Here is a 14,350-nt window from a genome sequence, read left to right as displayed (position 1 = left end):
TCCTGACTGTACACAGGTGGACAGGAAGCATGACTGAGGAGTGAGCGGACCAGCCCCCAGCCTGGTGGAGGAGGACAGAACACACCTTGCAGAAGAGGGATCTGGACATCCTGGCCATCCACGGACACGCCTCCCCCGTGTTTCAGCTTCACAAGGCTGTTGTGCCATTGGGGCAGGCGAACAGTGACTGAGCGGGTGCAGACAGCATCGGGGTCATCGGCACACTGCCAAGAGAGCCACACAGAGTGACGTCACCACAAACCTCCTGTCCGGCACCCCAGCCTGGGACCCATTTACTCAGGGAAAGAGCGCAACCCCAGGCAATCTCTGGCCTTCTGAGAGACAATTCTACTGTCACAGAATGGGCTCTGTGAGTAGGTCCCCTGGAGGTGTGGTGGGACAAGGCCCTGAGCCCAGTGCTCACTGCTGCCCAACCCCTGCAGCTCCCCACACCCTTTCCCATCCTCCTAGCCTCTGCCTATCTTCCTGTTACTTGGGCCTATGGTTCCAAAGCAAATCTGGGACTTCGGTCCTCAGCAGGAGCCATGTGCCCTCTAGATTTGCCCTCCTTGCTCCAATTCCTGGAGAAAAGAGGGATAGCGTGTACCACAGCCACTCAGAGCCGGAACCCCCTTGCCCCTCCCCTTCCATCACTGCCTCCTGCAGGGCCACAGGCCAGCTCACCTGCACAGTCTCAATGACAACAGAGAAGGTGTGGTCCTGGCAGTCCTGGGCCAGTAGGTACTGGCAGACCCCACTGAAGGTGAAGTACCTGTTGTCAAAGCTCTTGAAGTGGGATTGTCCTGTGACGAGACACTCCCCTGGAGGGACACAGAGGGAGGAGGTGAGAACAGGAGACCCCTGGTAGGGGTGGGGAGGGGGACAAAGGAGGCCCACACATGAGCAAACCGGGCCCCTCTCGTGGAACTCCACAGACATTCTCTCCCCACATCGGCATGAAAATGAGTTCTACGGGAGGACTCGAACTCAGGTCCCTGTCCTCAAACAGTGAGAGGTCAGTGCTGGATCTTCAGGTCAATGGTTCACTTTCTGGAAGGGACAACCAAGGGCAGTGACAGAGCCATATGTAGTCTGCAGCGGAGCTCGGCCTGGAGCCCGCAGCCTGAGCTCTTGGTTCACTGTGGCTCACCGTCCTTCCCCACAGCCACCCCACAGGGTCTGGCTCTGCGGCGGTCAGGCTCCTCTTGGTCCCAGGACGAGCCTTTCTCGGTACTGGTCTTGTGGGGGGCTCCGGGGCACGGCCCTACCCTGGAGAGTCCCCTGAGTCAAGCAGGCAGAAAGGTCAGCCCAGGCAGAGGACGGAGGAGAGGTGAGGCGGGCATTCTCCAGGCTCAGCAGGGCAGCGGCCTGGGCACCATCCTTGCCCCTCTGCCGAGGGGCGGCTCTAAGGCCTCCTCATGGACAAGTCCATGTTGTGACTTCAGTTGGGGCCAATGGGGGGCTGGGAGGCCATCTTCCCATGATCTCACCACTGCCCCAGCCAGCTCCCTAGCTCAGGCTGACACATCTGTGGGTGGGGACAAGGACCCCCCCTTGGTCACCCTGCCACGCAGAGCCCTCAGCTCACCCTCCATCTGAGCCCCACTCCGTCCTCCCCCAGACCGCAGCCCCGCCATGCGGCTGGCCTAAGACACCTCAGACCAGAGGTCACACATCCCGCAGTGTCCGCGCAGGGGCGGCAGGGTGGGGGGGCCCTCTGCCAAAGTCTCCAGTGATCCCCTACACGCCCCAACCCAGCTCGGGGCAATCCCGTCCCCAGGACCCACAATGGACCCATTGAAGCTGAAGTGGGCATCTGGATCCCTCCCAATCTCCTTCTATGTATTTCCTCTCTCATTTGTGCCTTCTACTCTTTAGAGAAATACAGACACCCACCATGGCCATCCCATAAAGTAGGGGGCCCTCCTTCCCACCCAGTCACCCTTGACCTCCAAACTGCAGACACCTATTCTCCAGAGCACTAATCCCGCCGAAACCTAAAGTTCCCCCTAAGATGGTCTTAGAGTCAGTCTCACTTTAGCCCACCCCCAGGGGCTGCTCTTGGGGTCTGTCGCACAGTCGGGGCCATTGGAGCTGTCCACCGGGCGAATACATGCTCAGCAGGTCCCCACCACCTGCTGCCTCAGGCCCACGTCTGCACTGAAAGGCATGGGGGGCACAATTTTGGATCTGGGTGTTGTCCTGCCTTTGGTCAGGACAGGGGAAGGCAGGGGTAGGGGAGAGTAGCCTCAGGTCACTGTGAGTGTCCTCTGACTGGTCTCCAGGGCGGCTGACCCCTCCCAAAATGACATGGGCCAGGAAGGCACACTCAGCCCAGAAGAAATTAAAAATCAGGGAGGCCCCAGATAAAGACCAAATATACATTTGGTCTTTATCCCTGCTTCCTGACACAGAGCTCCTAAAGCCCTTGGGACATCCTAGGAGCAGCTGTTGTTCTACTGAAACCACTCTTGGTGGGCCCCTAGACAGCTTCAGGATGGGAGCGGGTCACCAGAAAGACCCAGGCGAAATGCAAGAGTCGGAACTTTCAGTCCCACCCTCCGGCCTCCAGGAACCGGAGAGAGGCTGGGGATTACGGATGGATCACGTGTGCATAATAAAATCTCCCTTAAAATCCCTCAACAAGAGGATCTGGAAAGCTTCTGGGTCAGTGAATGTATCCACGCGCAGGAGGTGACCAACCCCAGTTCCACGGGGACGGGAGCTCCCATGCTCACCATCATCCTTCTAGGCTTTGCCCCGTGCACCTCTTCACCTGGTTGGTGATTTGTATCCTTTATAATAAGCCAGTAATAGTAAATGAAGTGCCTGAGTCTGGGGACTCATTCTAGCAAATTACTGGACATGAGGAAGGCGTTGTGGGAACTCCCAACTTGTAACCAATCCAACAGAAGTGGGTACCCTGAGAGCCCAGTAGTTGGGCTCAGCACCTGAAGTGGGGCATTCTATGGGACGGAGCCCCTAACCTGCAGGGTCTGCACTGATTCCAGTCATTAGTGTCAGGACTGAATCGTAGGACACCCAGCTGGCATCCAGAAAGTAAAAGAATTGGTTAGCTTGGGGAAAAACCACACACATTTCATGCCAGAAGTGCTGTAAATAGGACAGGTCAGGTCCTCCTCCCATGACATTGGCCCCAAAGAAAGCAAGAGTGAGGGATCACTGTTCATGGCAGGCCAAAGGTCATCCCAGCCCATTGTAAATGTGCTGAAATTCCAAATCGGCTGGTGTCACAGGAAAGCCTTTCTGCAAGGGCTGTTTCTCAGAATCCACCACGATCCTGCAGAATGATATGGACCTTGGTGTCAAACATCTTGACCCCATGGCGATAAAATGGGTGGGAATTCTTCCCCTGACCTTTCTCTGTTTTCTCAGGAGGGCTCTTATCTGAGTATGAAAGTGGGCCTGCATTATCTCCAATGAGACCTAGGAAAAGAGAGGTCAAGAAGAAAAACGCACATTCAACAGCAGAACTTCCAGAGCTTGAATCTAATCGCCCGATCTGATTTCCTGCTCCGACCTCCACTGACTTGTGCTCTGAAGTTCCTCAGGAATCGAAATCTAAATATGACATTTAGCTTATCGCCTTGGTACCACTGAGGGATGGAGCTGTGAGCGCAGGAAACCCAACAACACGGGTGGGGAAGCTGGGCTCGTGGATGGCCCTGGGAGCTGGAACCCGTCTCTCACCCATCCTCTGCCTGGAGCAGGATGGCCAGGACATTCCCAGTCAGCTAGCTGGTCAAGCCACAAAGGGCAGCCCCCGATCAACAGCTGCCCCCTCCCTCCCCCGCCCCGCACAGCCTACGGAGAAGGCAGGCAATGACAGTCTGGTGAGGAACAGGTGATTCTTTAAAAGAGCCTCAAAGTAGAATGGCCGGGAATTAATGCAGATCTGCTCTGTGAATAAAGATCTTCCCTCACTGGGGCACCTGGGTGGTTCAGTGGGTTAAGCGTCTGCCTTCAGCTCAGGTCATGATCCCGGGGTCCTGGGATCGAGCCCTGCATCGGGCTCCTGCTCAGTGGAGAGTCTGCTTCTCCCTCTGCCTGCCTCTCTGCCTGCTTGTGCTCTGTCACTCTTGCTGTCAAATAAGTAAATAAAATCTTTAAAAAAAAAAAAAGATCTTCCCTCATGAAAAAATTGGAAAGAACCCTCTCCCCCAGTGGGAACACAGGATCTTATCTAAAAGAAACCCTTCTATCTGCAGTACCTGAGACCTCCCTGGGGCTTCTCCGCTCAGCTGGTCTGCTTCTATTCTTTGCCACACGGCCTTCAGAAATGCCAGCCTTTCGCAAAGCAACACAGACTTCCCCAGTGGAAGTTTCCCCCAAAGCCTGCCTCTAGACAGACAATAACATGACCTGTCCCCCAGATGCACAAGGTGCACTCCAAGCGCTCCGTGGGTGCGTCTCACGCACTCCTTCCATGAGGCGGCTGTCACCAGCCCCAGTTTGCAGCTGAGGAAAGCGAAGCGCAGAGAAAAACTCACCCAAGGCCCAAGGTCCTCAGACAGGGATTTGCTTGTGGGCCTTGTGCCTGGCTTCAGGGCCCAGAACACGCCACAGCACCCAGCACTCCCCCACGGGCTGGCTCCTGCGGTTTCTCATAGGCCCGACTTGGTGAAGGCCAAGCCTGGGTCACCCTGAGCCTGGGCACACGTGGGCCCCGTGCCAAGGGGCTGAGGTACCACTGAGTTCCGGATACGGAGACTGAGTGGAGACGAGCCCTGGCTTCTTCCTATTTATTTATTTATATTTATCTGAAAGAGAGAGTGGGGAGAGGGGCAGTGGAGAGAAGAGAGTTATCTCAAGCAGATTCCCCACTGAGCGCAGACCCCGATGTGGGGCTCCATCTTACAACCCTGAGAGCAAAACCAAGAATCAGATGCACAACCAACTGAGCCACCCAGGCACGCCTCGCCGCTCCTTTTTTTTTTTTTTTTTTTTTTTTAAGATTTATTTATTTCTTGGAGACCCCTGGCTTCTAAAGGTAGTACACTGGCCTGTCCTGAAGGAGGCCTGCTGGGACTCCAGAAGCCCCAGTATTGACTGGGGCAGGCCTCATCAGTGTTTCCATGAACTTGGGCACTCCCCCAGGCGAGCCCAGGTGCCTAGGAATCCACACTCCCATTGGACAGGCATTGGTCCTGATCACCTTCTGTGTTAGCCTACGAGGAAGTTTGTCTTCCCAGAGGCTTCCGAACAGACAGCTTGAATCCTAACGTTGAATTATAGGGCTGGGTTAGAAGGCATCAGAAATTATACAGAGCCAAACAAGGAACAACTTACACCAAGGCCCTCCCCTGCCCTGCAGCCAAGTCCAAGGCAGGGCTGGGTTCTCTCTGACCTTCTTGCCCTGCAGGCCCCAGCTACACCCTGCCTCCAACCATCCCTGCACAGGCCAGACTCCTTTGGGCGTGTGCCTGTATGTCTCAGTCCTGCTCCCATCCTGCTTAATGAGGCAGCCGGGGCTACTGGGAATGCTTACGGCTAACATTGAGTGCTTGCTGTCTGCCAAGTAACAGCTTCTGTGGGATGAAGCTGCTGTTACCATCCCCGTGTCACAGATGAGGACACTGAGGCTGAGTCACCCCGCTGGGAAGTGGGGGGACTGGAATTCTGGCCAGGCTGCCCGAGTCCACCCCACTGCCCAGGCCCTTGGCTTGGCCCCCTGCTAAGATAACCTGTCAATGGGCATAAGTTGGGCAAGTGAGGAACCCTCCACTCACTCCTTCCCAGCTGCAGAAGAGAACCTTCTACATTCTTCCATCAGGAGTTTGAAATTCTAGAGCTTTTATTAGAAGAATAGTCCCTGTTCATAGGCATGCTCCTTCCTCATGGACCCCCGATCAAACATTTATGGTTCAATGGGAACCAAATTAGCAGGACTTTCCTGGGCAGCATGTGTTGCAGAGGAAAGGAAGAGGAGGAGAGGGAAGAGAGGGTTGGGGTTACAGAAAAGGAAGTCTGAGAAAACCACAGTTTTGCCTGCTGCTTCCCTAATTCCTAATAAGAACAGAGAGCCTCAGTGAGCAATGAAGGCCTAGAGGAGCTCTGAAGCTCCAACCCTCCCCATACAGACTGATGTTCTCCTGGGCAATTTCTTCTCCCTCCCACTCCCCATACACAATACTCCCTGTGCCAGGCAGCCTCTAAGATGCTCCCTCCATGGTCCCACCTCCTGTATTCACGTCTTTGTGTGATCCCCTCACCTTGAGTGTAGACTAGACATGTTGACTTGTTTCTAGTAAATGTAATACAGCAGAAGTGACGGATATCACTTTGGAAATTGGGTTTTTAAAAGACCAGGGCTTCTATTTTGGCTGTTCTCCCTGACTCTCTCTGAGGTCACTCACCCTAGAAGAAGTCAGCTATCAAAGTCCTAAAGGAGCCTTCAGGTAAGACCACAGCCCAAGTCAGCAACTGGACTGCAACTTTATGAGAAATAGTGAGCCAGACTCAACCACACCCAGATTCCTGAAATACAGAAGCTCTAAGATTAAAAAGAAAAAGTTTGTTTGCTGAGTTTGGGGGTAATTTGTTACACAATAGACAATTAGTACACTCTCATCTTATCCCGGAGAATCAAAACCCAGCTCCCTACTTCTAAGTAGGGAGCAATGTCAGCTCTTCCAGGGACTGTGGAGAAGTCATAGCCTGTTCTTTGCTGTGCTAGCAGAGTCAAGCATATCCCCTTGCAGAACCTTCCCATTGGAAGCTTTACCAGCAATTGTCACACTGGGGGCACAAGACAGCCCCACTGCCAGCTGCATCATGGCAAATAATGGAAGTATGCCTGTGTGCTACAGGTAGAAATGGAGTCAAGCATTTGGAGATGGGAGACAACTAGACAACAGGAGATGGAAGATGACCAGCTAAACTCCAGAACTTGAAAAAGAGGGTCAGAGCTGAGTATGAGTTTAGTGATTGTGTGGGCAAAATACAGATAGTCCACTCTGTAGACTGCAGAGTTGGAACTGATTATCCTCCCATCAAGGAATCAAGAAAATTTCTTACATCCTCAGCAAAGCTATCTTCTAAATTTTGAACTGAAGACCAGGGGTTGTAGTCTGCCCCAGACCAAGCATTCCAACATGTGCACAGTGAGTGTTCAAATCGTTGTTGGATGGATGGATGGATGGATGGATGGTTAGTTGGATGGATGGATGGACAGTTGGATAGATGGATGGATGGACAGATGGACAGTTGGCTGAGTGAAAGATGCTCCCTACAGAAAGTCATTATTAAGAATTCCTAATCTGGGGATGCCTGGGTGCCTTAGTTTGTTGAGCAATGGACTCATGATTTTGGCTCTGGTCATGATCTCATGGGTTGTGCAATACAGCCCCCCATAGGGCTCTGTGTTTGATGGGGAGTCTGCTTGAGATTCTCTGTCTCCCCCTCTCTCTGCCCTTCCCTGTGCTCTTTCTCTCTCAAATAAATATATAAATCTTAAAAAAAAAAAAAAAGAATTCCAAATCCATTAATCTAACAAAAGACAAAAAACGAATTCCTAATTCAGTCTATTGTGGCTCACAATAATAATGATTATTTAGATATTAACAGTGTTTTTGCAAGGCATTTACAGCAACTTCTTGTCTTTCAAAGGGCTCCTTAGGTCTTTCACAGGGTATGATGATGTTATATCAGAACATTGATATCCCTTGCAAGAACAATCTTTTGTTCTTCATGCTTCCTTTAAAAATTGCACAGAAGATAAACTTGCTGGTTGGCTATCCCTAAGCCAGACTAACTGACCCAGCTCTAGTGCCCACTTTCCATCTAGTTCCAGAATTTTCCCAGGGTGGTGGGCATTGAGTTAGATCCTAAATGACCATCCAGCCAACAGGCCCCAAATATGACCCCAATATCCAAGTTCAGGCCCTGCCAGCCCACCAAAGCCAATGTGGCCTCTTTGAGCCAAAAGGAGGGGAGCCTGTTATCAGGCTATTTGCCTTGTAGCTTTTTATTGTGCTCTACAGACCAAGGGAACCCAAAAAGTAGTACCCAGCATACAAGCTGAGGTTGAGCTGGTCTTTAACTAAACGTGGGCCCTCTCCTGAGCCGGTGAAGGATGGCAAAGACCTTCCTGCAAAGAAGCAGATGGAGGACCAGGAAGGAGAGTAAACGGAAGGGCAAAGCAGCAATCAGGGAGCTGTGAGTTTGAGTCCTGTCATTGTCTCTTAGAAGCTGTGTGACTTGAGCAAGTTATGTAATCTTTCCAGCTCTGCCTCCTTCTCTGACCTAGAATAACTGTACCTGCCCCACAGGCTGGCATGTAAAGTGCTTAGCACAGAGCCTAACCCACAGCAAACACCATGTGAGTGACCACAAGAGGGAAAATTATCAGGAGAAGAGCCAGGGTTATGGGGGGGTGAGGCATAAGGGAGCCTCAAATGGGCAAACTTTGCAACAAATAGAATAGAGCTGGGGACAAGCAGACAACCCAATAAAGGGCAGAGATTATTATAAAGCAACTTTTCCTAAAGACATTTTACAGGATGCCATTCTAAGGCCTTCCTATCAGGCATTCCAGAAACTTCTCACTTCTCACTTAATAAAGAATTACCAGGCCCTTTTTCCTCTCAATTTCCAAAGAATTTGCATCATCTTTGTTTAGACTGTGACGCTACAGTTCTTACAGTTCATTGATCCATAATCCCCTGAGCAAACAGGTGAGAAGAAAAGGACAATAAAACCTTAGCCCAGGTGCATTCTCACCTTTCAGCTATGCTGGGCGTGCCTCTGCCAGGCCCGCGAGTGGGTCAGCACAGCTGGGATCCCAAAACGGAGCCGTGGTCAGAGGGCTGTATCCAGCTGGCACAGAGGCCTCCTTACCCCTGCCTTGAGACAAGGCCCTCCCTATCTAGCAAGGACGACACACCATTCCATCGGGGAGAAGGGGGGATGAGCGGAAGGGCTCCTACCTGGGCATTCTTCATTGCTGCAAATCCACAGGCTGTTTCGGCAAATGCTGTTGGGGAGAGAAGCACAGGGTGTGGCTAGTTGTGCAAACACCAGGGCACAAGAACAGACCTAAAGCACGAGGGCCTAAAAAACACTAAAAAGCACTAAACTAAAAAACACTAAAAAGCCCTAAAACACAGGGGCGCCTGGGTGGCTCAGTGGGTTGAAGCCTCTGCCTTCGGCTCAGGTCATGATCCCAGGGTCCTGGGATCCAGCCCCGCATCGGACTCTCTGCTCAGCGGGGAGCTTGCTTCCTCCGCTCTCTCTGCCTGCCTCTCTGCCCACTTGTGATCTCTGCCTGTCAAATAAATAAATAAAATCTTAAAAAAAATTTTTTTTTAATTAAAAAAAAATCACTAAAACAAGAGGGCCCAGGAACAGATGCCACAGCCCCCAAAGGGAGGGATCTGGGAGAAGGGGGAGCGAGTGCTAAGGGGGTCTTTATGAGGCTGGACGTGAATGGCGCAGGGCTGTGGCCAAAGGGGGAAGCACCTTGGGGATGAGGCTGAGAGGGGGCAACCCTGACAAAGAGAGAGGAGAAGAAAACTGAGGGGACCCGACATGTCTTCAGGGACCCTGAAGACACATCTTCAGGAATTTCAGGATCCCTGAAAATCCACCCAGCCACTGCGCAATGAAAGTCCTACACCCCCCGCCCCCTGGCGCTGTCCCTTCCCCACAGCTGGGAGAAGTGAAGATGGGAGGGTGCTGAAAGGGGTGCCACCCAGACCCACGCCGGCCAGCCCATGGGGGCTCCTGGAAGACAGCCGAGAAGGGAAAGACAGCAAAGGGAAGAGGCCAGAAGATGAAGTGAGGGGTACCGTCCTCAAAGAGAGAGCTGCCTGTGGTGTGGTGAGGGTCAGGTAGTCTTCCTTCAGAGAGTCATTCATTACAGCAGAGCTTGGGGGGGAGCACTAGAGACTATGTCTGCATGTAAAGGGGCCTTTCCTCCCCAACTCCCTCTTCTAGGCCCATCCCTGCTCCTCCTCATTGATGTCCCCCCCTTCCTCAAACTGCCCCCACATCTCAACCGCGTCTCCCTCTGCCCAGCCAGATCCTATTGCACTTGCCACTGCCCTTCCTGATGCCCACTGCCCTTGGGCTGCTCTCCCAGACCCTACGGTACAGCCCCACATACCAGGTGTTGCAGTCCTGCGAGAGGGATGTTCCCGGAGGGTACCGTTGCCCGGCATGCACACAGGAACATTCAGCGCTCCCCACGCAGCGGCCTTCATCCAGGAGCTGTCCCTCTGTGTTCAAGGGCATCAAGGCAAAAACTCAACTTATCATCATTACTCATCCCGCAGCTCCAGAATGCCCGTGGGTGACCACAGTTTAAGCTTCTTCAGGAATCTCAAAGAACCTGCTCTGTGATGTTGCTCTGTCCCAATAGGGCGATATTGGGGGGAGGGAGATTATTAATCTTTCTCTTCTAGTGAAGAAATGGGGGAAAGAGCTTTGCTCAAGGTCCACCAGTGAGGAAAGCATGAGTCTAGGCTGTGAGAACTGGTACGACCCTTACTTTCACAGTCATGCACTGGAAGAAGTCATTTATTTATTAATTTCCATTGCACAGATGAAGAAAGGAGGCAAGAGTTTTTGTTCTAGGTCATCCAGCGGGGAAGTCGTTAGTCCAAACACACAGGCCTCACTCTCAGTAATTAAACAGTGTTTTTCACCAAAGCTCACACAGCCTCTCCGGAGAAACAAGTTCTAGTGCAAAGCTCTTTTCAGCTGAGCTCCCATGGCAAACCCAGGAGACATTTTAAAATATCTCGCCCAGACCCGTTCCCTGACACTCAACTGAGGAAACAAAAGTGCCGCTCAGAGCGGGCCACGTGCTCCCCAAACAAAGTCTCTGTCAGAGCCCAGACGGTTCTTCTGTTTCCGAGACACACGCGCTTCCACGGATACAGTACCACAGGAAAACAGAAATTAAAAATAAACCCCGGCTCGATCCTGATCCCTCTGTACAAAGACTTTTTTAAAAAATAAATAAAAGGCTTCTGATTCCAGCCACGGGATACAAACACAAGTGGCCTTCATCTGGCTTCCCCAAGCCAAGGACACCGGCAAGGTCTCGGATTTGTGGTAGAGTAAGAAGCTTATTACCAGGGCAGCTGCAGCCGTCCACGCATGGCTGCCGACACACTTCTTGGACGTGCAGGCTCTGGCAAGTTCTGGCGCAAGGGGACACACACTCCTTGTACTCCATGCCAGCCGGACAGGCCGGTCCTGAAATGGGAAAACATGGGAGTCTTCCCGGAGCAGCTCCCTCCCAGAGGGCACCTCCCAGCCACGCTGTCCTCAGAGCCCCTGCGCTCTCTCCTCTGCTCCCCTCTGTCTTCAGGGTCCCAGGGGCCAGCTCCACCCCAGTGGCACCCCAATGGCCCAGCCCCCCCTGCCCTGAAGGGAAGTCTTCCCTCTCATAGGGCCAGGCTAAGACTCAGCAGAGTCACCTGGGACCAGCACCCCTTCCCCCTTGGTCATCTGCTTCTCCGTGAACAGCTTGGCATCCCCCCACCTCCCCTATGCTCTGTCCCTTTCACCTAAAACCCTCTCAAGGTAATTCCAAAGTCCTCTAGGTTGAAAATAAATGTCCTCCGTGGGCCAAGCGAGGGGTAAGTGGCATCTGCATCACATCCCTCCTCTAAGGGCTCCCCTTCCTCATGAAACTGGTCCCCGTTGAAGGCCCCTGCCCAGTACCATTCATGCCCACTTTCCCCACGTGGGTGACATGCTCCATATTTATTTTCCACTGCGCTGCAGGACTGTCTTCAGAGCCTTGTCACCCAAGCATCTGTCCTTTCCCACTGGACCCAGCTCGTCCTGGGCAAAGACCGACCCCCCTGCTTTGCCTCTCAACCCTGTGGCTGACTGATGCTCAGAATCACTGAAGAACCAGAACATACCAGTGACTTCCTGGGCTTCACAAGACCGAACAATGGCTCTGAACCCCTTCTCCTCCGAGAGGCATCTCCCCACCCCCCCGCACCCTATCTTCAAAGACCTCAAATAACAGCCACTCCACCCGACAGCCAAGAAGCCAGCTGCTAATAGCCACCTTCTCACACCCCCACAGCAGAGATAAAAGCTCTAATTTATAAGCGGAAAAAACACACACACTGAAAAACATGTGTGTGCTGCAAATATTTGGCCTGCTGTTCCGGCTCCATTGGCCAGGATGGCCCGTGTAATTACAGCGGACTGTCCATATGCATGGCTTTTGGTCCGCGGTGGAGAGTCTGGGGAAAGAGCAGCCTTCTTGTAACGGAACCAAAGAAGCTCCTATTTAATTATGATAATTTGGGGATGTGACAATGACAGGGATCAGGGACCCGGTGAGACTGGGAGATCCAAACCACAGGCATCCTGAGGTGGAAGGAAAGGGGAGCCCCGGGTGGGGAGGAGAGAGTCTGGGTTCACAAAAGGGAAGGGCTTATGGAGAGGCTGCCGGTCTCTCTGAGATCATGACCACTATGGACAGTGTGGACAGCTCCTCGCTCCTCGTCAACGCAGACAGGCCTGCAGCAGAGCTGTGAGCTGAAATCAAGACAGCTGGGTTTCCTGTCAGAGGCAGGGAATGTTCTCCAAGTCCAGGGAATAGATTTCCCAAAGGAGTCCAGGGCGCTGAGGGAGGCATGGCCCCGGATGGAGGCAGGGGGCCGGGCGGCCTTCCTAGCCACAGCCTTTAAGGGAAGGGACACCCCCCTGCAGGCCAGCCTTCTGTGATCAGGTGGCCCAGGAGCGTGACAAGCCGGAGGGCTTCCCTAGTGACAGGAGGGATGGATACCACTTGTCCCCAGCTGGGAGGGTGGGCGGTGGACTTACGGCAGGTGCTGTGGTCGGTCCAGCCATATAAGACCATGCCCTGCTGGGCACAGGCCCGGGCATATTCCAGGAGGACCTCGCAAGGGCACCTCAGCCCCTGTGCACAGGTACACAGAGTCCTTTCACATAGGGCCACGAAAGGCTCAGGGTCCACCAGAGGGTGGCAGCGGGCAAACGCCGAGGCGCTCTTCAGAAGCTGGCACTGCTCCCACGGGCCCTGCAGGAACAAGATGCCACTCGGTGAGGACAGCAGCCGTGCAGCCCCGGCTCTATGGGGCACTGGGTCTGTCTTCCTGAATACAGCCCCATGAAGAGCCCACCCCACGAGGAAACCTGGGGATCTTCCTCACGCCAGGCACGGAGCAGGTGCTGATGAACTGTTCTCACAGTCTTACCAATGCAAGGGCAGATATTGAACCCATGCTATCAGAAGTAGACGGAGACACTGAGGTTCCCTCCCAGGCTGAGCCCTGAACATCAGAGCCCAGGGCCTCTGAACAGTCATGGCAAGTTGGGGGTGAGGGTGGGGGTCCTAGGAAAGAAAGCAAAGAGCAGAGAGAGGGGAATGAAAGGTGCAGAGCACAGAGCCGGGCACCGGGAACACCCAGCGGCATCTCCTTCCCGCTGACCTTGCTTCCTCCTCCTCCTCTCCCCAACCAGGCCTTCCCGACCACACAGGAGGAGAGGGCCCCAGGACTTTCAGAAATTGAAATGAGTTCTACTAGGGGTGGAGTTCAGCAACAGGTTTTCCCAATGTTCACCAGGTGATTCCTGGCGCCAGACGGAATCCGTTCCCATCAACAAAAACAAGCTAGGATTCTCAGAAATGTCCGCCAGACCCTCTGCCAGGCAAAGACTGGCATTTTACACTGGCTTTTACCACCTTGTTAATACCTTCAACACAGGGCGGGGTGGAAATTGTTGATCACTACTCCCGAAACACAGTAATAGAGACAATCCTATGTGCTGTCTTTATAAACATCTCTACATTCTGCTTTAATGAGTCCAACTGCACTATGTGTGTGTGTGTGTGTGTGTGTGTGTGTAGTTTAAAATCTCTGAAGTTGATGGGGAACCTGGATGGCTCAGTTGGTTAAGCATTTGACGCTTGGTTTAGGTTCAGGTCATGATCTCAAGGTGGTGAGATCGATCCCTGCATGGGCTCCCAGGGAGCCCTCTCCCTCCCCCTCTACTCTGCCCCACCCACTCTTTCTCTTTCTCTCTCAAATAAATAAATAAATAAAATCTTGGGGTGCCTGGGTGGCTCAGTGGTTTAAGCCTCTGCCTTCGGCTCAGGTCATGATCTCAGGGTCCTGGGATTGAGCCCCGCATCAGGCTCTCTGCTTGGCATGGAGCTTGCTTCCTTCTCTCTCTCTGCCTGCCTCTCTGCCTACTTGTGATCTCTGTCAAATAAATAAATAAAATCTTAAAATAAATAAATAAATAAAATCTCTGAGGTTGGAGTCACAGCTTTGGAAGCCATTCCCTGTTTATTTGCTCCAAATAAACGTTACCATTATGTGACAAAATA

General features: G+C 52.9%; 1 protein-coding gene across 1 annotated transcript in view; it reads right to left on the bottom strand.

The window, feature by feature from the left end:
- The window catches only part of VWF (von Willebrand factor), a 134,382-nt gene that overhangs the window by 88,518 nt on the left and 31,514 nt on the right, over positions 1–14,350 (bottom strand). Inside the window, exons 7-12 of the mRNA XM_082742730.1 lie at positions 12,820–13,036; positions 11,101–11,223; positions 10,127–10,238; positions 8,949–8,995; positions 685–821; positions 86–224 (exon numbers count right to left, since the gene is read on the bottom strand). Of these exons, the coding sequence (XP_082598856.1) occupies positions 86–224; positions 685–821; positions 8,949–8,995; positions 10,127–10,238; positions 11,101–11,223; positions 12,820–13,036 (775 nt within the window). The remainder of the gene's footprint in view (positions 1–85; positions 225–684; positions 822–8,948; positions 8,996–10,126; positions 10,239–11,100; positions 11,224–12,819; positions 13,037–14,350) is intronic.

Source organism: Mustela nivalis (assembly GCF_964662115.1).
Source record: "Mustela nivalis genome assembly, chromosome: 7".
NCBI classification, from domain to species: Eukaryota; Metazoa; Chordata; class Mammalia; order Carnivora; family Mustelidae; genus Mustela; species Mustela nivalis.
Note: the sequence above shows the minus strand (reverse complement) of the source record. Positions and strands in the feature narration are given on the sequence as shown.